General features: G+C 37.6%; 1 protein-coding gene across 1 annotated transcript; it reads left to right on the forward strand.

Annotated features, from left to right (window-relative positions):
• The first annotated feature begins 5 nt into the window (after window positions 1-5).
• On the forward strand, window positions 6-4,635 carry LOC125240714 (mitochondrial chaperone BCS1). Its single transcript, XM_048148741.1, has 7 exons — window positions 6-451; window positions 738-877; window positions 1,437-1,649; window positions 1,960-2,098; window positions 2,439-2,633; window positions 3,231-3,374; window positions 3,641-4,635. Exons 1-7 carry the CDS (start codon window positions 129-131, stop codon window positions 3,759-3,761), a joined length of 1,275 nt encoding a protein of 424 aa, XP_048004698.1. The 5' UTR covers window positions 6-128; the 3' UTR covers window positions 3,762-4,635.
• The last annotated feature ends 20,195 nt before the right edge of the window (window positions 4,636-24,830 follow it).

The following is a 24,830-nucleotide window of genomic DNA, read 5'->3' on the forward strand; positions in this document are numbered from 1 at the left end:
TGTCATCAGTGACATTAGCGAAGATCCATTTATAACCTAAAAAATCAAAGAGAATTGGTATTGCTGAAAAACTATTGAAATAACATGAATTAAACATATTAAATTGGAGTCATTAGTTCTTTTAAACCATGACGATCGTAGAATATGTGACTTCGCTGGCTCAGAACCCTTACTTCGGGGCAGGTTTCGGTTTGTTCGGCGTAGGAGCGAGTGCTGCAATTTTACGGAAAGGATTTCAAACTTCTATGATATTATTTCGACGGCACTGCATGATCACGCTGGAAGTACCATGTAGAGACAAGTCTTACCAATGGTTGCTGCAGTGGATTACTCAGAAAGGCGCAAAACAGACGCAACATTTAAGTGTAGAAACTTCATTCCTCCAAAAGGATACTGGACAAATCAAAACTAAATACGACTTTATTCCCAGTGTAGGTCAGCATTTTTTCAGGTAAATTATATCCAGAAGTAACGATCACACATAACTCTTCACCCCTTAGCTGTTGTGTCACAATAAATAAATAGATCTTCCAACAAGTTTTGAATCCAACTTCTAAAATACATCCCCATTAAAGATTTTTGTTTTCTTTATTTAATATTTATCTTGACCTTCAATATGATTCTCAGATCGTCATCAATATGTCCATAAGATAAACTCAGAAATTTCATAATAATATCTTGTTATATAATTGCTATATCCACATTACCAAACTTCATTCCACTAATCCTGATAACAGATATCGTGGAGCCTGGATCAAAGTAGACCGCACCAGGGAACAACACACTCTGGATTTGCATATGGGTGTTCCTTGGGAGACTGTCACCTTGACATCCTTTGGCAGCAATAAGCAACTTTATTATGATATACTTGAAGAAGGTAAACAATAGCAACATATGATCAAATATTAATTAATATGGGATTTTTCACTTCAACTTTGGACCACTGCTGGTTAGTAATTGACACAAGATAGACAGTCTATGCCGTAAAAAGACAAAGGAAGTATGAACTCCTCTCCGCGCAGGCCAGATTTGAAAGGAAGGGATTTAGAAGATCCACTGTGATGGAGTAACCATGGCCAGGAGTGTATGCCATTAGCCCGGATTAAGACCATGCCTAAAGAATCCATGCTTCATCTGCAATAAGGAAGGATAAATTACTGTTGGACCCTAAAAGCATGGAACATCACATTTGTTTCCAAAAAGCTATGTCGATTGACTAAACAATTCCCAGGTTTATGAACAAAATAATATTGTTAAATGAAGGACAAGATAAGATGTCTTAAAACTCTTAAGATTGTAATTAATAATCCTTCTAAAATCCAACATTACCTACTGTTTTATGAAAACGCTCATGTTTAGGTTTCTATTTTTTTTTACATTCAACTTAAAATGCACATGGTACAAATTAATTACTTACTGAAGTTCATCATTCACAGCTCGGACGATGGCACTGAAGCAGCATGAAGGCATGACCATCATGTACACAGCGATGGGGGCGGAGTGGCGCCCGTTCGGGCACCCGCGGCGCCGGCGCCCCCTGCACAGTGTGGTTCTGCGCGCGGGCCTGACTGACAGGATCCTGGAAGATTGTCTGGACTTCATCAACCATCCACAATGGTATACAGAAAGGGGGATTCCTTACAGAAGAGGTAACTATTGCAGTTGTTGAATTTTTGAGTTATTTGGGACAAGCCCTTGCAGTCATTATTATTCCTTCCTTATAATTTATGTGATGATATATTATAATTATTACAGATGTAGTGCATAATCCTTTACCATCGTAGTTTCCCGGAAATGTACGAAAAGTTCTTACTCCATTCAGTCAGTCTTTGTACAAAAAGTACTGGGGATGACGTAGCGTAGCGATTAAGTAGCATAAGAAATAAGAACTTTTACTAGGAAATACAATAAAAAATATTAGATATACTACATCTGTAAACACTGTTTCCATATTTTCAGGTTACCTACTGCACGGCCCTCCTGGTTGTGGAAAGTCGTCATTCATTATGGCCTTAGCGGGAGAATTGGAGTATAACATTTGTGTACTTAATCTGTCTGAAAGGGGCCTTACTGATGACAGACTGAACCATCTACTCAGGTTTGATCCTTACTACAAAACTAATTACCTATACAATGAGTCAAAGAATATTATTCACGCATTTCTGAAGCCAAAAGAAGGTAAAGATAAAAATATACTTTTGTTTTGTTTTGTCTTGTATTGTAATCAGAAGTTTCCTCATGTTATACCCTGTATGACTTACACATAAAATTGATCAAATACATTTACCTGGAGCCAGAACTATTTATTACTTTATTGGTTAATGTAACACCATGCCAAGTTCTTGCCAGCCCTTGTGAACCGACCTATAGCTACAACTATGCTACAATGCCAGCTTTTGTGAAACGACCTATAATTACATGTATGCTACAACTTTCAGCGTAGCCCCACAACAGTCGATCATCCTCCTGGAGGACATCGACGCAGCGTTCGCGTCCCGCGAGGACACGCCCTCGCAGAAGGCCGCGTACGACGGCCTCAACCGCGTCACGTTCAGCGGGCTGCTCAACTGCCTGGACGGCGTCGCGTCCACGGAGGCGAGGATAGTCTTCATGACCACTAACTATTTAGAAAGGTACTTTTACACTTTCGCAACCAAGAACCCGCCTGGTGGGCATTCGTGAACTTTGCTCTGGTGCCGGACAAGAAACTAGAGAATGTGTCAAAACACTACTGTAAAGACAACGCTCTAGTTGTGATTAATCGATAGTCGGCTAAAAGAACCCGCCTGGTGGGCATTCGTGAACTTTGCTCTGGTGCCGGACAAGAAACTAGAGAATGTGTCAAAACACTACTGCAAAGACAACGCTCTAGTTGTGATTAATCGATAGTCGGCTAATAGCTAACATTAAACTTTTGAGCGCTAAGGGTACAAAAAATAGTAAACAGTAACCTAACAAAACCTCCCGTGTAATGATGGATTGCAAACTTTCCCACCTCTTTTCCCCCCGTTCCGTAAAGTCCACTGTGAGACTGTGAGTGTCCACTGTGAGTTTCAACTATGGTTTAGGCGATAGGCTAGTAACCTGCAGCAAGAGTGGCACAGAAACTTGAGCAGTTTCATGTGCTCTGCCTACCCCGTTTCGAAATACAGCCTTGAGTTTATGTATGTATGACTGAATGTTAATGGAATCTCTCGGTCTAGTTTATTAAGAATGAATTATCCTTTCAGATTGGACCCCGCGCTTATCAGGCCCGGCAGAGTCGATATGAAAGAGTACGTTGGCTACTGCGACCAGCAGCAAGTTGAACTCATGTTTTTGAGGTTCTACAAAGGAGAAGGAGCTCCCGAGCATGCGAGGATATTTGCCGAGAAGTAAGTTATAAAATATTACGTAAGCAAACTTTAACGCAATTCGAACATAGGTAAACTGGAATCAAATACGAGTAGATATCTCCGGTCCTCGGGAATACATGCACGAACAGTCAGACAAGTAAATTGCCCTGCTTCAGGTGGGATTCCACGGGCACCTACGTACAGTATTGAGAACTACTATTTCACTAGTCAAGAATGTGGACTGAACTTTGATATTATCAGTTCTTTTATATGTCATATTTCCATATATATTTTTATTCTTTCAGTGTTATGAGAAACAACAAGCAAGTCAGCCCTGCTCAGATACAAGGCTACTTTATGTTCCACAAGCATTCGCCTCCAACCGAAGTGGTGAAAGATTTCGAATCGATTTGGACCCTTGGATAAATATGCATACAGACTTCATGCGCCCCCATGCGCTTTGCCCGCAGTGAACCCACAGTTGAATCGACAGAAATTAGACCACTGGAATCAAGACAGATTCTAGTAATTAGGTTAGACATCGTTCTCGTAGTTGGAACATCTTGTAAAAATTAAAAAACGCACTGTTTTCAACCTCGTTAGAAGGGGATTTTGCCATAATATGTATATGAAGCATAGCGCCGTAAGTAGCGTATGAAAGATTCTGGCCGAAGAATTAGTCATCATTTTGAATATTTTATAGATATCTTTTTGCGCTGTAGATATACAATACAGCAGAAGTGAGATAGAAGAATGCGAACACATTCGCAACATTTTGGTGTAAACTAAAGTACCATAAGTAGCATTTATTATGTCGACTGTATTTAGGAGCGTGTTTACACTAGATTTTTTAGAAGATCCGCTTGCCGGCCTTGTTGCACGGAGCAGATCACCGGGTTAGCGAAAAATAATATGAGCAACCCTAACTGGCGCGTGTTCTTAGCCAGTACCTGTACAAAGTAATATAATATATATTAACCCTTCGAGTCCCAAGCATCTATATGTATTTACTTATATTTACTGACATCATATGATGTCGCTGGGACTCGAAGGGTTAACTATTTATTAATAATATGATCTTATAAAGTAAATAAGGCGTTTCTATGTATCCTTGCCAGGAAGACTGTCCCTAAGTGTATATAGCAGTAACCATCAGATATTTGGAGAGATCAAGATGTTTAGAAATTAAACAAGGGTAGGACACATAAAGCTAGATCGATTTTTCATCCCCGAAAGCCCCCACGTAGCAAATATAAGCGAAAGCGTTAGAGCTGTTTCCCAGATGACCGGTATATTCAAGAATTGCTCATTTAACGGTATTAGATAAACATTAAGCTGCATTCAGACTCAGACTCAGACATTTATTGGTAAAAAGTAATACATTTTTACATGTCAAATAGTTATAAATCTAAAACATATGAGTAAAATCAAAAGAACATTAACTATGAATTTAATAACATTATGAGTTATTATTATAAAACATAATTAATATTATTAAATTCTATTTTGTTTACTACTATGAGTGGGGCAATGAAATCCGTTCAAAGTATTCATCGACTGTATAACACGTCATGTTCAGCAAGATGGTTTTGAGTTTATTTTTAAAGACTGCATCACTAGGCGCGTTTATCGTGTCAGCTGGAAGGCAGTTGTACAATTTAGGGCCGAGTACACCGAGTGACCCTCGAACCTTAGCCAGTCTCCGCGCCGGCACGACCAGCAGGTGCTGGCCGCGCGTGCTCCTGCCCGGGGCGTGGTGCTGCGCGCGAGTCGGGTATGACCCGAGGTTGTGACGGACATGCAGGCAAGCTTCAAGGATGAATACGCTAGGTAATGTGAGTATTCTCAGTTCTTTGAATAGGCTGCGAGCGGGATGATCATGAGGTTTGTTACACATTATCCGAACGGCGCGCTTTTGAATTTTAAATGCCTTATCGCGATCAGCTGCAGTGGCCCATAGGTCGACACCATAGATCAGTATGGAGTGGAAGTAGCCATAATATGCCTTCTTCATGTTATCAGCTGATAAGGTAGGAGCCAGCCTCGATAGGGCATAAGAAGCGGAGCTTAGCTTGTTACAGACGTCATCTATATGGGGCGACCACGTGAGACCAGCATCGATAACAAATCCTAGGTATTTTACCTGTTCCGCCTGAGGCACGAGCACGTTGTTTGATCGTATATTAAGATTTTCCTTTATGGTGTTACGCAGCTGAAAATGCATGATGTGCGTCTTTTCGGCATTCAGAAGCATCCCATTTGCTTTAAACCATGACGATATGTTATCAATTGCCTCTTTCACCTTGTTTTTTAAGTTGGATACAGTATCGGCATTTACTATTATACATACATGTATCGTCGGCAAACATTACATACTCCAGGTCAGTATTTATCCGGGTATTTATAACAATCTTCGCCGCTCCGATATCATGGCAACGGTGTAGGTAGTATTTCCAGTAGTCAAATATAAAAATAATATTTTGGGTCGTCCTAGGTACTTGCTTAGCTCGAAATTTAGGTATTTCTATTTTTAAGCAGTGTTCAGTCAAAAAAATATTCGAGAAGAAATTATTTGTATCTATGTAAAAACAACGTGGTTGCCGATGTACATATGCATTTTGGGTCATTTTCATAGATGGGTTTAATTATATTTTAAAAATGTCTAATATTGGCCCTTAAACACCTAATAAAATATTAGAGTTGGTAAGTGAAGTCTTATACTATTCAGGACATTGTTATATATATATATTTTAAAAGTGTGTCACATTCATCCAATGCTTAGGTTAAAAAAATTTTTTTTTAATAAAAACCCTGTCAAAGCCTCAAAAAAATTTTCATGTTAAAAAGTTGACGTCTACATAATTATAATATGATATCAAGTCATCATTTTTAATTTGGGTCACTTTCATCCATGGGTTTTCAATATTTGGCAGAATAAAACGCAACGCAATAGTATTTTAAATTTTCGCGCTGTGTGGCGCGCAACCGATAGCCAATCAGGTTGGCGCATGCCGCTGGTGCGACGCCGCGCTGTGACACGAGGCGTAGGTACCTACTTCTCGTGCGCAGTCATACATAATTTAAGATTGCCAGAACTGCCAGAAGTTCGGGCTTTGGCGGGATTCTCCTGATTTTTTTTTTTGCATGTCTTCCCAATTAAAACTTATACATTACTAACCTTAAGAACTATATTACATTAGTAATGAAAACAGACCAATTATAAATCTCGAAAACACGTAAAGGTATCTAAAATAAACGAATTAAACTAGCTAAACTATAGTTAAGTTTTATTGTGGTGCATTAGGGTAATACCGAATGACAAAAATGCTGTGGTAATTCCGAAAAGAGAATCTTGATATGATGGAAATAATGGTGATTTTTATGTGACTTTCGTAATTAGACGACTTTCGGAATTACCCTAATGCACTATTATTTTATTTTACATTTCCCTCGAATTTCCGGAACCCTTTGTTCCGATATTGAAGTGCCTAATTCGATCCGGCACTCCTATTCATATACCGTGATTAATATTATTGTAACTATTGATTTCAGTTTTTAGTTACACAATACAGGGTGTAATTTTTATGACGGTAAATATTTATGGCTGCAAATAAATACAAAACCCAAAAACAGTAAAATAAATTGTAACTTGAATATTATTTCCCATATTTTCCTTAATTTTCATTTATAATGGACACGAAGCGCACGGCGGTATACTTAATATATCTCTACACCTTATAAAACAAAAGTCGCGTGTGTCTGTGTGCGCGCGCGTGTGTGCAAACACGGGTGGTGAGACTGCGGTAGCCATTATTGTTATTATTCTCATTATATGGCATAAGAATCCTTTTCACAGACTTTCAACATTATCCCAATTGGTTAAGAATTTAACCCTACCTTAAAAAAAAATGGTAATCAAAATAGGTATGTAATTTTTTTACTCACATTTATCTATCCATACTAATATTATAAATGTGAAAGTATTTCTGTTTGTTTGTCCGTCTTTCACGGCAAAACGGAGCGAAGAATTGACGTGATTTTTTAAAGTGGAGATAGTTGAAGGAATGGAGAGTGACATACGCTACTTTTTGTCTCTTTTTAACGCGAGCGAAGCCGCGTGCAAAAGCTATTATATTGGGTTGGCACAAAAGTAATGAGACACTTGGTTTACGTTTTATATTTTTTATTATTATTACAATACAAAAAACTTAGTCGATGATGTAATCACCATTAGCATCTATGACTTCTTGCCAACGATCCGGCAAAGTTTGGATGCCTTTCGCCCAGAACTCTGATGGCTGTGCCTCGAAAAAGTTGTTCAACTCCACCTGTACATCATGGAAATCATTGAATTGTTTACCCCGCAAATGTCGTTTCAGGGCTCTAAACAAATGAAAGTCTGATGGTGCGAGGTCTGGAGAATAAGGTGGGTGGGGTATCGTCTCCCAGCCCAAGTTCTGCAGCTGTTGGCGAACGGTAGATGCGACATGAGGTCGAGCGTTATCATGTAGTAAAATTACAGTGGCTCGTCTTCGTCGTTTTTTCTTGATAGCAGAAGATAGTTCGGTTAGCTGTGTTGAATATTTGTTAGCGTTTACAGTTTCATTGTGTAATAGTTCATGAAACAGCATGCCTTGCGAGTCCCAGAAACAACAAAGCAAAACTTTTAAGCGGTTCTTTTGACTCAGCACCGGTTGAGTTGGTGGCGTTTCTTCTCGAGGCAGTCAAAAAGCACGACGTGTATCGTTCTCATAATAAATCCATAATTCATCTCCCGTAACCAGATCAGTCAAAAACTCTTTACGTCGGGGTCGCAGCAAAAGTGATTGACAGATGGCGACACGGACTGCACGACTGGCGTCGGTAAGGATGTGTGGTACCCATCGAGCCAAAACTTTTCGATACCCAAGCTCATGCAGAAGGTATTCCACAGCGTGGTGACTGCAGTTAAGTGCTTCCGCTAATTCACGAGTAGTAGCATCAGGATTCGACTGTAGTTCGCGGCGTAAATCGTCATCATTGAATGCAGGTGGTCGCCCTGAGCGTGACTGACTTTCAAGGCTCCTGTCTCCTGATTTAAAACGGTCAAACCATCTGGACACCGTGGCATGGCTTGTACTTCCAGCGCCCAATGCAGTGTTGATATTGTCAGCCGCAGCCCGCGCACTGTGGCCTAACAAGTACTCGTATAAGTAAAGTGTTTGAACTTGTCGCTCGTCCATTTTATTTCAATCTAACTAAACCAATCACGAGGGCGGCTTTATATACCCTCACATTAGAAGTACCTAGAATGTTCTACAACATACTAGAATATTATCGAAAACAATTAACTTAAGAAAGGAAATGTATAGAGTTTTGTAGAGTGTGTCATTACTTTTGTGCCAACCCAATAATATAAAGCTGCAACACGACTGACATTTTTCCAAAAATAGCCAGAAGGAGGTTCCGCCGGTGGCAGTGTTTAGTGTGGCCGTATAGAGGTTTGTCCTGCGACCCTATAGAAATCCGACCGTCGGTCTACCTATTCCGGGTAAAAAAATATTGGACGGCCTGGCCAAACGGCGGGAGATAGCCGGGGGGTGTTCGACCAAATGTCATAGAGGATCTTGGGCTGTTTTTGACGCCGCCATTTTTTTTCTAAGTGGCCGACTATTTTTGACGATTTTTCAAGTTTGTCGTAGAGCACTCAAATTTTGGTCGTAGAATCTCCAAGCAGCCTTGATTGGAATGAAATAAATTTTTTTGGAAAAACCGGCCAAGAGCGTGTCGGGCCACGCTCAGTGTAGAGTTCCGTAGTTTTCCGTATTTTTCTCAAAAACTACTGAACCTATCAAATTCAAAATAATTTTCATAGAAAGTCTTTATACAGTTCTACTTTTGTGATTTTTTAAATATTTTTTAAACATATTATGATTCATAAGTTAGAGGGGGGGGGGACACACTTTTTTTTCCTTTAGGATCGATTATTTCCGAAAATATTAATATTTCCAAAAAACGATTTTATTTAACCGTTATTCAAATACCTATCCAACAATATATCACACGTTGGGGTTGGAATAAAAAGAAAACCAGTCCCCGCTTTACGTTTTATTTTACCACTTTGTCGGCGTGATTGATATACATATTGGTACCAAATTTCAACTTTCTAGTGCTAACGGTTACTGAGATTATCCGCGGACGGACGGACGGACAGACAGACATGGCAAAACTATAAGGGTTCCTAGTTGACTACGGAATCCTAAAACTGCTGCAAATGTGAGAAAACTGGCCACTTTTGTTTTATGTGGCAACTTTTAAATCGTAAGAGTTAGCCGGGGGTGCTCGACCAAATTAATGTCATACAAGTCTCGGAGTAGAAAAAAGTTGTACTTAAAAATAATTCAAAATGGCTACTAATAATACTACTAATACTTTTTTTTTATTTCAAAATGGTCCTAGCGCGCTGAGATTTGGCATACGAGTGGATGGCCACCTCAAAATTAGTATTCAAAAAGAATATTTTTGAAAAATTCAAAATGGCGGCCTTTGAGGGCCAATTGAAATTTGTGTGGAGGTTTTTTTTTAGTCGCCATGGTTCCATAATAATACAAATAAGTTAAAAGTGCTTGAACAAATGTTGTACAGTCATCTGAGATCCATCGAATGACATTTAAAAATAAAACAAAATAGCCGACTTTTTTTTATATTTCAAAATGGTCCGAGCGCGCTGAAATTCGGCACACGGGTGGACAGCCGCCTCAAGATTAGTATACAAAGTGGCGGTCTTTGAAGGCAAATTGAAATTTGTATGGAAGTTTTTTTTAATAACCATATCTCCGTAACGGTTGGAAAAAGTTCAAAAAAGCTTGAACTACACTATTTCAAAATGGCCGACTTTGATTTTTTTTATCTTCGGTCCGAGCGCGGTAAAATTTGGCACGAGGTAAAACCGGAGGCCAAAAATAGGAATGAGAATTTTTTTTTGGGAAAGTCAAAAACGGTGGCGTAACGGTGTAACGTTAATCGATCATTCATTGGGGTTGTTTCTTTTTTAAATATAAGAAATACATGATTAAAAATTGTCTTATTTAAAAGTCCTTTTGTAATCTATGTATTATTTCTCAATGTTCAGATTTGAGGAGTTTGGTTCTGACCATCATCAGCAGCTCCACTGCACCAAATGTCACTGTTCTGGACGAGAGTGCACGCTGTTCTTATAAAAATACCAAAGTCACTATAAGCGTGCCGTTCAGATTTGAGGAGTTTGGTTCTGGCCATCATCAGCAGTTCCACTGCACCAAATGTCACTGTTCTGGACGAAAGTGCACGCTGTTCTTGTAAAAATACCAAAGTCACTATAAGCGTGCCGTTTAGATTTGAGGAGTTTGGTTCTGGCCATCATCAGCAGTTCCACTGCACCAAATGTCACTGTTCTGGACGAAAGTGCACGCTGTTCTTGTAAAAATACCAAAGTCACTATAAACGTGCCGTTCAGATTTGAGGAGTCCGGTTCTGACCATCATCAGCAGTTCCACTGCACCAAATGTCACTGTTCTGGATGTAAGTGCATGCTGTTCTTAGAAAAATACCAAAGTCACTATAAGCGTGCCGTTCAGATTTGAAGAGTTCCGTTCTGGCCATCATCAGCAGTTCCACTGCACCAAATGTCACTGTTCCGTACGTAAATGCATGCTGTTCCTTTAAAAACACAAAAATCACCATATGTACACCTTTCAGATTTGAGGAGTTCCCTCGATTTCTCCAGGATCGCATCATCAGAACTGGGTTCTGAGAAAAGTGGGACCAATCTGTATGCATATTCATTCAATAAAAAAATTTTTTTTCAAAATCGGTCCAGTAACGACGGAGATATCGAGGAACAAACATAAAATAAAAAACATACAGACGACTTGAGAACCGTCCTTCTTGAAAGATTTGAGGCGACGGTTAAAAACACTACGTGACGTCACGCGAGGCAAGTCCATTGGGCGTTTTTTTTTTACTATGATGCAGTTTTACTTAGTGTTTTGTATTCGGTAACAGTTATATGACTTCACCTCCTTAAATATTGCCGGTTATAAAAAGTACATCCTGTATTTTGCTTTATAATCCTGTATTTTATACAGATAAATTCCTCACCGTTTTATGATATAATATTTTGAAGTACATGTGGGCATAGACGTACCTACGTCGATGCCCACATGTACTTCAATATAAAATATAAATAATCGGCGGTGCGTGTGTTAGCTCATTGAATTATATATTATTTTATATTGGGTTGGCACAAAAGTAATGACACACTCTACAAAACTCTATACATTTCCTTTCTTAAGTTAATTGTTTTCGATAATATTCTAGTATGTTGTAGAACATTCTAGGTACTTCTAATGTGAGGGTATATAAAGCCGCCCTCGTGATTGGTTTAGTTAGATTGAAATAAAATGGACGAGCGACAAGTTCAAACACTTTACTTATACGAGTACTTGTTAGGCCACAGTGCGCGGGCTGCGGCTGACAATATCAACACTGCATTGGGCGCTGGAAGTACAAGCCATGCCACGGTGTCCAGATGGTTTGACCGTTTTAAATCAGGAGACAGGAGCCTTGAAAGTCAGTCACGCTCAGGGCGACCACCTGCATTCAATGATGACGATTTACGCCGCGAACTACAGTCGAATCCTGATGCTACTACTCGTGAATTAGCGGAAGCACTTAACTGCAGTCACCACGCTGTGGAATACCTTCTGCATGAGCTTGGGTATCGAAAAGTTTTGGCTCGATGGGTACCACACATCCTTACCGACGCCAGTCGTGCAGTCCGTGTCGCCATCCTGTCAATCACTTTTGCTGCGACCCCGACGTAAAGAGTTTTTGACTGATCTGGTTACGGGAGATGAATTATGGATTTATTATGAGAACGATACACGTCGTGCTTTTTGACTGCCTCGAGAAGAAACGCCACCAACTCAACCGGTGCTGAGTCAAAAGAACCGCTTAAAAGTTTTGCTTTGTTGTTTCTGGGACTCGCAAGGCATGCTGTTTCATGAACTATTACACAATGAAACTGTAAACGCTAACAAATATTCAACACAGCTAACCGAACTATCTTCTGCTATCAAGAAAAAACGACGAAGACGAGCCACTGTAATTTTACTACATGATAACGCTCGACCTCATGTCGCATCTACCGTTCGCCAACAGCTGCAGAACTTGGGCTGGGAGACGATACCCCACCCACCTTATTCTCCAGACCTCGCACCATCAGACTTTCATTTGTTTAGAGCCCTGAAACGACATTTGCGGGGTAAACAATTCAATGATTTCCATGATGTACAGGTGGAGTTGAACAACTTTTTCGAGGCACAGCCATCAGAGTTCTGGGCGAAAGGCATCCAAACTTTGCCGGATCGTTGGCAAGAAGTCATAGATGCTAATGGTGATTACATCATCGACTAAGTTTTTTGTATTGTAATAATAATAAAAAATATAAAACGTAAACCAAGTGTCTCATTACTTTTGTGCCAACCCAATATATGTGGATTCATATTGAAAGATAAGCGCTCTTCAATCTGCATAGTGAGTGACACGCTTAATATAAGTATAATTTTAAAGTACTTAGAAGATAAATCGACTAATTATTTGGCAGTAGTAGTAGTAGATTCCACGTTGCATACTAAATTTATTATTTAGAAATGAAATTATTTTATTGATGCATGTGGAAAATAGGTATATTTAATTAAAATTGCTACTCTAGTGGTCTTATCAAATACAACCTTTTCAGGCTTAGCATTAAATAGCGTGATTCGGGTGCACAGTTGAAATAAATTTGCGTTTTGTACGCAACGTGCGGTTTGTCGAATATCGAGAGAGGTCATTGCCCTTCCCTGCTCCCGCGCCACGGCCGCGCGGACGCGCCCGCTTGACTTGATCGAACGCAAATATTAATACCGTATTATTTTTCGAAGCATTCTATTAAACTGACCCAAATTCATGTATCTTATTTACCCTGTCTTTTTAGTTATTAAGATGTGAACTCTAGTAACTTTAATATTTTTTTGTAATGGTAAGAACCTATTTTAGCTAAATTATCGCAAATTTTATAAAGCATTGGAGTAGAAAAACACAATTTCAGTTTATTGATATATTTAAAGGAGGTAATGCGGCTTTACTAATTTTTTTTAACATGAATATTTTTTTGCGTCTGTTTCGCTAGGTATGACAAATTGTCATATAGCATTCGAGGAAATTAACACAAACTACGTATACACGCTAAAAATGTCATACTAAATGCATTACAGTTACATTTTTTCTCTCGAATATTTTTTTGACCACATTATACACTGGTCAAAAAGAGAAATAAAAAAACAAAGTGTGATGTAAAGCTGCATTTTTGGTATGTTATTTGGGGTCCTTGGGGGAATGTAGGACTATATTTTGCAAGCAAAAAAATGATGTGCTAACTTCGTAATTTAAAAAAAAAAAGTAAAAAATCAGACTTTTTTTGGTTTTTGCCGTTTTATTAAAAAACTATGCATTTTTGGTCAAAAGTTGCTTTGTAATGTTGAAAGCGCATTAAATTCCAAACAGTTTGACATCTTTTTTATCAATGTCCGTCAAATATTTTTTGAGATATGAAGCGTCAAAAAAAGAGCATTTTTCCCCTTTCTATGAAAATATTCGTTTTGCTAATATTTTGAGACAGATATCAGCAAAACAACTCAGGCTATTACATAAATTGTAAAAGGAAAATGTAGAAAATTTCAATAAGACCAAAAGAGTGCCAGTTATTTAAAAAATAGGATTATAATTGGTAATGGCCAAATGGGATAGTTTACATATATTTACAGGAGGCGTAGCGGAGAACGAATTATTATTATTTGGGGGCTGTTCAAGTATTACTCAGACACATATTTGCGTATATCAAATCAACATTTATTTAGTAAGTTAAGTTTACGGTCAGAAAAACCTCAGGATCGCCGCTTGGCGGAAAAAAATATTTACGAGTAGAAAACCCTCATTAATTGAATCAGATTGTTCCGAAATTGTTCTTGTACGGACTGGTTTTTAAAGCATATCACTGAGGGTCAATAACATCGATGCAATCTCACGAGCGTTGTCATGGACGTGCCCGAATCATAGTATTCTCCGTTTAACGAAATATCAGTACATAGTACTATATGTGTTGTATTGCACGCGCAGGTCTCTCACCGCCGCGCAGGTGTAGTCGGACCATAACTCGACAGTATACACGCTTGTACAAAAACTGAGGAACAGCTGTCTTTTTACGCTGTCACTACATTTGGCGAATCTTCTAGCCAACATGTTTGCCCTTACTGCGGTGGCTCGCCTCTGCCTTTCTATGTCCCCCTGGTCTTTTAAACTGGACAACAAGATGTGGCCAAGATATTTGACTTCGTGTACTCTCCGCAATTGAACTCCATCAAGCAAAAGAGGTGGTACATGTGTGGGCATATGTGCTGCCTCCATGAGCATAAATTCAGACTTGTCCGGATTGTATCTCATGTTATGCTGGCTGGCGTATCTCTCGCATTCTGCAAGTAACTTACGCATAGCTCCCACAGATGGTGCTAGTAGGACCATATCGTCTGCATATGCGATGTGATTTATCATTTGCCCATTGATGGAGCAGCCAACCTCGGTACTGGTCAAAGCCTGCGACAGCCCATCCATGTACACGCTGAAGAGAGCCGGAAACATACTGCCTCCTTGTCTCACGCCACAGTTTAGCCCGCTGGCTGTGGACAGAGTTGACTTCCATCTTCCTACGTTCTTCTGCTGGGAATACCACTTCTCCAGTATCTTAATAATTGGCGTGGGCGCTTTCCGTTCCCGTAGTTTATTCCACAGCAATTGGTGGTCAAATACAACTCAAGTGGACTTTCTATCACTAAAGGAGTTGTGCCATCAAGATGCAGAACCAGGACCCTCAAAAAGGAAAAAGTAAAATGTAACTAATTCTGTTTTATTTTTCTAATTTACTAAACTTCAAAATTTTACTGTATTTTATTTCTTCATTAGTAATAGTCAAATCGATGCAAAGTTATCTTAGACAATTTTTTCAGAAAAACGGGTATCAAAGAAAGTAAGATCGAATATATAGCACTTTCAACCTAAAACTTTTAGCGTAAACTATTTTACCTTAACCAATCTACCAGACTCTTGGCTTCTCTATTTATAGATTTTTTTTTGTTTACCAAAGTAACTATTTGTCTTACTGACCTTTATTTACACTAAAACTAAAGCAAAATAAATTTTATACAATGTTATATTGCAATATATATCATATCATGAAGTATTTTGCAGATATTTGTCTAAAAATATTGGCAAAACGCTACATTTTATAAATGCGTCAAAAATTAACCTTTTTTGACGCTTCATATCTCGAAAACTATTTGACGGACATTGATAAAAAAGATGTCAAACTGTTTGAAATTTAATGCGCTTTCAACATTACACAGCACTTTTGACCAAAAACGCATAGTTTTTTAATAAAAAAATAAAAACCAAAAAAAAGTCCGATTTTTTTACTTTTTTTTTAAATTACGAAGTTAGCACACTTTTTTTTTGCTTGCAAAATATAGTCTTACATTCCCCCAAGGACTCCAAATAACATACCAAAAATCCAGCTTTACATCACACTTTGTTTTTTTAGCCGATTTTCATGTAAGATTTGACCGGTGTATTAGGTGAAATTAAAAATTATAACCACAAATTACCAAATTACTGAAAAAGCACCCTAGGAATGTGACCCAAAACGAAATATTAAATTTTATATGTTAGCAAAGTATTTATAAACGAAAACAAAATCAACTTTAATATTTTTTTAACTTAGGACCCAAAATATAGCCAGCGCCGCAGGACTATAGGGCGCCATCCATATATTACGTCACAGTGTAGGGGGGGGGGTCATACTAAATGTGACAATCCCTGTTAAAGGGATACAAAAAAGCGTGACATAGGGGGGGAGGGGTCCAAAAACCTGAAATTTGGTGTGACGTAATATGTGGATGATCCCTAGTAAAAACAAGGTAAGGTACAGCGGGGCAAATCTCGACTGGGAGGCAAATGTAACTGGTCCATTTTTTTCATGTTTTACAATGTTTGCATTTTTAAATAGAGTGTACACCAGTTATACATATAAATTGGTAGACGTGTTCAGTGGATACATGTAGAACTCAACATTATAGTGTAATAATGAAAAAAAAAATGGATTAGCTACAATTGCCACCCAGTTGAGATTTGCCCCGCTGTACCTTATCCATAAAACGAACAGAACTAAGCCCTCGCACAGTTTAATAATAATGATCGTTCACCATCATATTTATGCTGTTTTAGTAGTAGTAGTAGTAGTAGTAGTAATAACTACTTTATTGTGAACAATAGTTTATATACAATTTGTACGAATAGAGATGCAAAGGCAATGGTATGATATGAGCTATGAATAGGGATGATATTCAAACACATGTATGTTTTAACAAAATGTATTCTTCTTTTTACAATCGTTATTAACTTATTAGGGTTCCGTACCTCAAAGAGGAAAAACGGAACCCTTATAGGATCACTCGCGTGTCTGTCTGTCCCTCTGTCACAGCCGATTTCTCCGAAACTACGAGACCGATTTACTTGAAATTTGGCACACGTATGTAAACAAGTGGCCCAAAGACGGACATGTAATATAATTAAATGAAATTAAACGAAATTTAATCATAGGGGCCACTTTTGGGGGGTAAAATTGAAAATTAAGGCCATGCATCGATAAATATTAGGATTTTAGATTCACTGGTGTGCTTAGCCCCGGAAACCTAGAGATCTGATTTTTGGATATGTATATCTTGACTATATGATTGAAATTTTTGTACAGCTCGAAACACGAATGCTTACAATTTTCTCGATAGAAATTTAATCCAAAGTAAGGCCTTAATTTTTCGTTTAACTAACATTGTGAAAAAAATATGCAACTTTAATCAGTCTAACCTACTTTAAAGTGAAGGTTTCCAAATTATCTAGTCTCTCGTAGAAGGAAATATTTTTTATTATCGTATATACAAAGATTTATCATCATTTACGATATCATGAATTCAACAGAAAACGGCCATTTTATGCGGTTTCGTTTCTCTTTCTTTCATACGTCAATCGTATACATGTGTCCTTATTGTCAAAAATGTCAGACGGCCGGCGGGCCTCGAGGAGGCAAGACCTATGTCAAATCGCGCAGCGTTTTTGACAATTTATAATTACGAAAATTTGGACGTAGTTTAGCGAAAAGGATTTATCTCCATAAAATTGCCATTGAAATGAATGACTATTGTTATTGTCAGAAAGTTTAAATTCTATTGGCAATGTTTGTGGGTTAGATCCTTTTCCATAAACTACGTTCATTTTGTATATTTATTATATATACGCATGTGTGCGTATTGCCAAAGCTACGTCAAACTCTATACTATTTGAGTTACAAGATGCTATGAAATTTCGACAGGAACGATAATGTGTCCGTGGCCCTGTGGTACCAGCCATCAGCTAAATATGCTAACTTCTAGGTGATTTTTTTCCATTTTATTTCTAAATTTCTACTTTTTGTTTTTTTTTCTTTCTTATTATACCAAATAAATTATAAAATAAAGAAATTAATATTAATTCATCTTCAAAAGAAGAAAACCTTTTCTGAGGGAGCCTAACCTAATGTATACAATGTTGTTTTGTGTGTTGTACATAATTTACACAATTATAAGTGAAATAAAATAAAACAAAAATAAAAAAATACATTCATTGAAGAATAAGAATAGATATTGCAATAAAAAAAATTACAATGTTTAAGTTGGTTGGCCACGCAACGGGATTTGAACCCACAACTCTGGAGTGAAATCCTTGTACATATTGGATTGGACTGGCCCTGCCGGCCTGCTAAAGCTGATGTCCCTTGTTCGAATCCCGCCAAGGGTATTTATTAGTGTGAGGAGTACTTACAGATATTTATTTGGCTCATTTTCTCATTTCATCATCTCCAAGGCCATTTACATAAACGACTCATGGTTTTATACGTACTGATAAGTTGGATGTGTTTCAGTACAATTTTAAAATGTTAAATCTGCCGTTTCGGCTTGGCTATTAAAACATAAGTAATTATGTCGTTCTCTGCTATAATTCTTTGATATTTTCTTCTACTTCTATTACTTATTACTTCGCTATCAAACAACCTGTATGGTCTGTGCAGTGATCTTTCTGTTCTGCGGTTGTCTGTGATTAAAACTCGTTGACGTTAGTATGTCAAAATATTTTCTGTAGCTAATGCTAAAAATACAAAAGATACAAAAACAATGGTATAAGAAAGGGAAAAGACAGACTCCAGGTACATGGTTATTTTTTAAATACATCCAGCAGCGGGGCAGGCAGGGCCCAAGGTGACCGACCTACGCGCCGTGTACAGGAGTACCGCCTTCTGCATCTCACCCCTAGCGAGTGTCGCTCACTTTTGCCTATGAGATCGTTCGCCGAAACGACGATGATCGTCGAATCAACCAAGTATCTCGACCATTTTCGAGAACTGGCGCAGGTAAGTACCTACTTGTAGTACGGTACTTCGCGGTCCACAAGATTGTATGGAAAATACTAACTGCTGGTGAATTATCCTAGTTATGAGGTCATGTCTGTGCAATGTGCCCGAGTGACTCACCGGGATAGTGTCCGACAAATGTTATTATTATTGTTTATATATAGCTAGACTCAAGCTTAATCCAGAACTGTAAAATAAACCTAAGAATTTCTCTTTTTTAGGGTTTCATACCAAACATAGGCACAAAAGGAACCTTTCTGGTGCGGTTCGGCCCGTCTATTTTCTGCGTGTTCGGCAAAATACTCGATGACTCTATGTCTCTTACATAGTTTCTCTTAGTGCGTTTTCACATCATCCGTTCCGATATCGGATGTCGGACCCATCCCATGTCCCGTATATTTACGCCACCATCTTTGATTTTTTTATTTTGAAATCTTTCCTACATCCGATATCGGATCGGATAATGTGAAAACGCACTTACACACTACTTTACTTTTTAAGTAAGTAAATAAGTTAATCTTCTTTATTGCCCCACAAAGATAACAGGTTTAAAAATTTAATAACAGAATTACATTGAAAATAAAGGCAGCAACAGGCGGTCTTATCGATGTATGCGATCACTACCAGAATTCCTTATTAGGGTAGCACGAAATTAAGCATAGTTTTGGTATTTCCGATGAACTACAGTATGGATTCTTCAAAAAAGGAGTGTACTTAGTTTCTAATGGGTCGGCAACGCGCATGTGACACCCCTTGAGTTGCAGGTGTCCATAGTTTCCGGTGACCTCTTTTCCTCTTACCTGCCGCCGACGTGGTATAAAAAAAATTGTAAAAGGTAATTTAAATAATATAAGGTACCTAGTTTTAATTATCAATTTTAAAAACTTGTGTTTTTAACCAACTTCCAAATTTCGAGGAGGTTATCATTTATCAATTCGTGTGTAATGTTTGATGTTTGTTACTAAGTAGACAGGTTTCGATTTTTTTTTAGTGTATGTACATATTATTGAAAGCTCTGATAATTGGATTCTGGAGAAATCGAGAAAACTCCTAAAGTCTGAAAGGCGCATAATATATAGTGATTTTTGTGTTTTATTAGAACATCATGCATTTCCATTCAAAACAGTCACATATGGTGAAGTGGAACAGTTTATGATGATCAGAGCGGAACTCTTCAACGACGAATTTAACGAGTTAAGTTTTTTAAGCACTTTGAGGTTTCAAGTCAGATTTCGATCATGCTGGAGTTTTGGTGATCTCTTTTGGATACCAATCCATAAAAGATCAAGGGAACTTCTCAAATTTGAACGGCACACTTGTAGTGACTTTTGTATTATCACCAAAGTCTCTCTAATGTTTTGGATTATGAATAAGGACAAGGACTTACATTTGACGAAGTGGAACTGATGATGATCAGAACGGAACTCCTCAAAAACGCATAGCTCGTGTTAAGAGATTGATGAAAGGACTGCTGATGATGATCCGATTAGGAGCCCTTCAGTGACACATAGCTCATGTTAGGGATTTGCTCATTTATGCGTTTGTGTGTATGTAAATAAATAAATAAATAATAAATATTGGGGGATACCTTACACAGATCAACCTGGCCCCAAACTAAGCAAAGCTTGTACTATGGGTGCTAGGCGACGACGATATACTTAATTATATAAATATATACATAGAAAACATCCATGACTCAGGAACAAATATCTGTGTTCATTACACAAATAAATGCCCTTATCGGGATTCGAACCCGGGACCGCGGCGTAGCAGGGTCACTACGCGCTAGGCCAGACCGGTCGTCATCATTTCATGTGTCTCTAAACATTAAAGTTTATTATTTCTTCAGTATCGATCGCAGTCGCATGTGCGTTTCGTGTATGAGGTGCCTGGCTCGCTTTTATGTAGTGTTATATAAATCCGGATTTGTGGCTAGGTCCGTGTTATCAAGGTCCGGGTACCCAAGTTTAATATGTCCGGATTCACGGATTCTAAGTACAGTCCAGTTTGCTTTCTACGTACAGTAGAATGGATGCGTTTTTAATTTTATAACAGTGAGGAATGTAAATCATTCTGTAAAGGACGGGTTCGGTACCTCGGCAACTTAGCACTGCCGGGACTACACGAATACACAAGCAGACATTTAGAACGGGTACCTTTTTCTTTTGACAGAGAACAGGTCTTGGTAATCATAACTATCTAGGAGGCAAACGTTAATTAGTTTTCTTACTTTCATTTGATAATCCGGTAAATTTTTTTTGCAAGGTTCAGGTGTTCATAAATAGAATATTCATTTATTTTCGAACAATACTATAAGGCCCAGAAACTTCAAGGTACTACGTCTTTTAATATACACATAGTTTTAAGTAGAGGAGTTGAGTAGTTTTATGTGCTCTGCCTACCCCTTCATGGGATACAGGCGTGATTGTATGTATGTTGTATAGTTTTAAGTTTATAGTTTTAAGCACAATGTTAAAAGCATGGAGTAGAAGAAGCTCATGTGTTAAAGAATGGTACTTATGTGGTAGCTTTTACATGTGATTAGAAGACTGTAATCAGGTCCGACTAAACAGGTTCGTCCTTGCCACTAAAAAGCGCCGTGATGTCATCGAATAGTGACGGATGTGAGAGTGTTTAGAAAAATGCAATAAAAAGTGTAGAGACTTGAATATCGACCTGTGGTATACTGACGTATGTGATATCTGCTGATTCCCGAACCGTTACCACTTTTTATTTATTTGTTAGGTAGATAAGCGACCAATTATATATACCTACTCCATTTTTTTCTATATAGAGGTATATAGAAATAGGAATCAAAGATGGTATGGAAAATATCCTTGTACTGCATTAACCGTCATCTTCATAACTAAAACATAAATCATGTCTGTAAAAGTAAGTAAGTAAGTACAAGGAATCTCTGGGCAACTTGCTCGGTGAAAAACCAAAAAGCTATTTATTCTATAGTGCGTTTTTAAATAGTTAAGAGACAAATATTTACATGTTAATAAATATTTTTAAGAAATTTCACAAACAACGAATGGGTTTGTTTCTACAGGACGACGTGTAACCATCATCATTTCTTAGCATAAGGAGTATACGATAAGGCATAACATCACTTCTGGTATTTGATAGGTACTAGTACTACTTAGAAGGATTGATCATTACTAATATGTAGTAGACTGGACTGGTATGGTGAAGTTAGAGAGTTACTTCAGATAATATATAAAGAAGGTCCTCTTCGATAGTACTAGGAAACCCTAGGCTTGGTCCATTCCTTGGCCATAGAATTTAGCGAGTAATATTGATGTAATAGGCATAGTTGACTAATTACTCGTACTTCCCGTGGGAATTCATTTTGGTGGATTATTTGGTTATTTTTAAGTTAGTCTATATTTACTGTGTACCTAAGTTTTTATTTCAGATACCATCAGTTAAAGGATTTTATACAAATAATGCATAATATTTATTAGTTCATTATATCCAGTACACGACATGCTAAACGAGCATAAGGTACAAAGTAAGCGTAGGTATATACCTAAGTCTGTATTAGGATAAACTTTTATTTCATATATTAATTTCCACTAATTTTTAGCCACTATTTATAAAACTGAACAGTGTAGTTCCTCTAGGTTATGAGTTATGATACACATCTCACAATATAAAAAAAAACTAAACAAAATTTGTACCTTTTTAACTAAATAATTTAGGTTTTTTTTATTTATTTTTTTATACTATGTCGGTGGCAAACAAGCATACGGTCCGCCTGATGGAAAGCGGTTACCGTAACCTATGGACGCCTGCAACTCAAAGAGTGTCACATGCGCGTTGCCACCCCATTACAAACTTGTACACTCCCCTAAATCATACTATACTAAAGATTAAAAAATAACTTTGCTAAAAAAACCTTAGTTAACGTTCTATATTTCAAAAACTTTAATTTTGTTTTATATTACATCAGTTTTATTCTAAATATGATGGTTTTGTTAGGTTGTTTTTACAGCTTCAGGTTTTTTACTGATCTATCACATAAAACTTGTCAGTAAATAAGTTCGAATTTTGTACTTTTTTAATGAATTGTGCAATAAAGTTTACATAAAATAATATTTACAAATATACATACAATCAGCCTGTATCCCATAAAGAGGTAGGCAGAGCGCATGAAACTACTCATGTTTCTATGCCAGACTTGGCAAATAAGGGGTTGAAAGGAAACGAAACTCTGACAAAATGTAAAATAAAATAATCATCAGTTGATTTACCTTGTACGTTAGTTTGAGCTAGCCAGTGCGTTTATGTTTAATTTACAGTTTTAAATTAGTCTTGACTAAACTGAGCTTGGCTTAAAATAATAAATAAAATTAATACCTTTCTGATGGATTGGACTTTGACTAAGGGGATTCTAATGTCAGCAGAGATAGGTACTCTATACGTACTAGATAGGTACTACCTAGCTGTGAAAATTGATGAAGATAATATGTTAATGACTAAGGATCTGTCTACAGCTTCAACTACGGACAGTTTTTGAGTAAAAGGGTTCCTAATACCTAGATTTTTTACTATGTTTATGGGACAACATACGTATTGTCTGAAACCAGTTCTGGTAACAATTAGCATACATAAGTCATAACTACTTATTAATTTGGGCCTCAATCCTCTGTTCTTGAAATTATCGTCCAGTCGTATCGAATTCCTCAATAATTTCACACTCTATTTTTGTTGTTATAAAGCCTCTCTCTCTTTCAGTTCGATTAAAGAGATTTTTTTATGTTCAGCTGTTTACCTGATTTGACATCTTTGTTTTAAAAACGTGATTTTACTACCTACTAAATTTCTTTAAACTTTCAGTTAAATGTCAACAATCAGGACAAGGTTTCGCTTTCATTATGGCTGCAGAAAGAGGAACCGCCGGACTACCCGAGACGTGTTGAAGATCCACCTTCTGAGTGAGAAAAACTGAGAGAGATACAGATTCTCTCAAGACATAATTATGAATATTCTACACGGTGTTTTCTTAGTTACGTTAATTTTAAGGATGCATTCCTATTATTCCTAATCTTATAATATCATTTACTTGGCACCCGAGCTTGCCTACGATTTTAATTGGATTCCAGACCATTGAGGCCAAATGGATTCTTGCAATTAAAAATCATCAAAAAAGAAATTTGCACATAGCATACCTGTATTCTTCATCTCCTTGAATACATATAAAATAAAACAACATAACTACCAAATTGTTTATTTCAATCACTTATTTTCAGAATTACATCCTTATTTGGTTATGCTTGGCATAGTTTGTATTATACATTATACACAGTAGTATATTTTATCTTGTACAGGTACTGTATGTATACCTCCAACGACTGAGACCATACCGCCATTTAATCGTTATTCTTTATTTAAAATGTATATTGATTCACGGTGTCCTCATAAGTGTACACAATCAAGATACTTAGCCCCATTGAGTGAGTGTTTTTTGTTAAATCCAATGTTTGTAGTTCTTTAAATATATCTATGGTTTATTTGACTAAAGGTAACAATATTTCAGTAAAAAAATGTGTGACCTTCGGTTTTTGTAATGATTGCTGGTACCATATGAGACCGCTAGCCTCGCACAGAGGTAAAAGCACAGAATATATAATAGTACAAGTACAGAAGGCTCACTCCTTTGATGTCCACAAAATGCCGCCATTCTAATTTTTTACCTACATTAACAAACGGACCGCACGCGAGCAGGCGACATTGAATTTTATTGCGCGGCGCGAAAGTCGTCACCACTGAATGGGCCGCGAATTCGCGGCCGCCGACATGTACTTGTAGCGCGGCGATAAAAGCGCGGAGTGAGCCGCCCCTGGTAAAAGTAAGAAAATACTATAAAAATCTGTTATAATTATTTATTAACAAACAGACCTTTTCAACATAATAATATGTAATAGGTAGACATGTTA

This window comes from Leguminivora glycinivorella, chromosome Z (genome assembly GCF_023078275.1).
Source record: "Leguminivora glycinivorella isolate SPB_JAAS2020 chromosome Z, LegGlyc_1.1, whole genome shotgun sequence".
NCBI classification, from domain to species: Eukaryota; Metazoa; Arthropoda; class Insecta; order Lepidoptera; family Tortricidae; genus Leguminivora; species Leguminivora glycinivorella.

Excerpts from the sequence above, each read along its gene's own strand:
- LOC125240714 (XM_048148741.1), top strand. The coding sequence starts at position 129 with ATGACGATCGTAGAATATGTGACTTCGCTGGCTCAGAACCCTTACTTC. Across the intron at positions 878-1,436 it reads TTATGATATACTTGAAGAAG|CTCGGACGATGGCACTGAAG; the intron begins GTAAACAATAGC and ends CATCATTCACAG. Across the intron at positions 1,650-1,959 it reads GGGGATTCCTTACAGAAGAG|GTTACCTACTGCACGGCCCT; the intron begins GTAACTATTGCA and ends CCATATTTTCAG.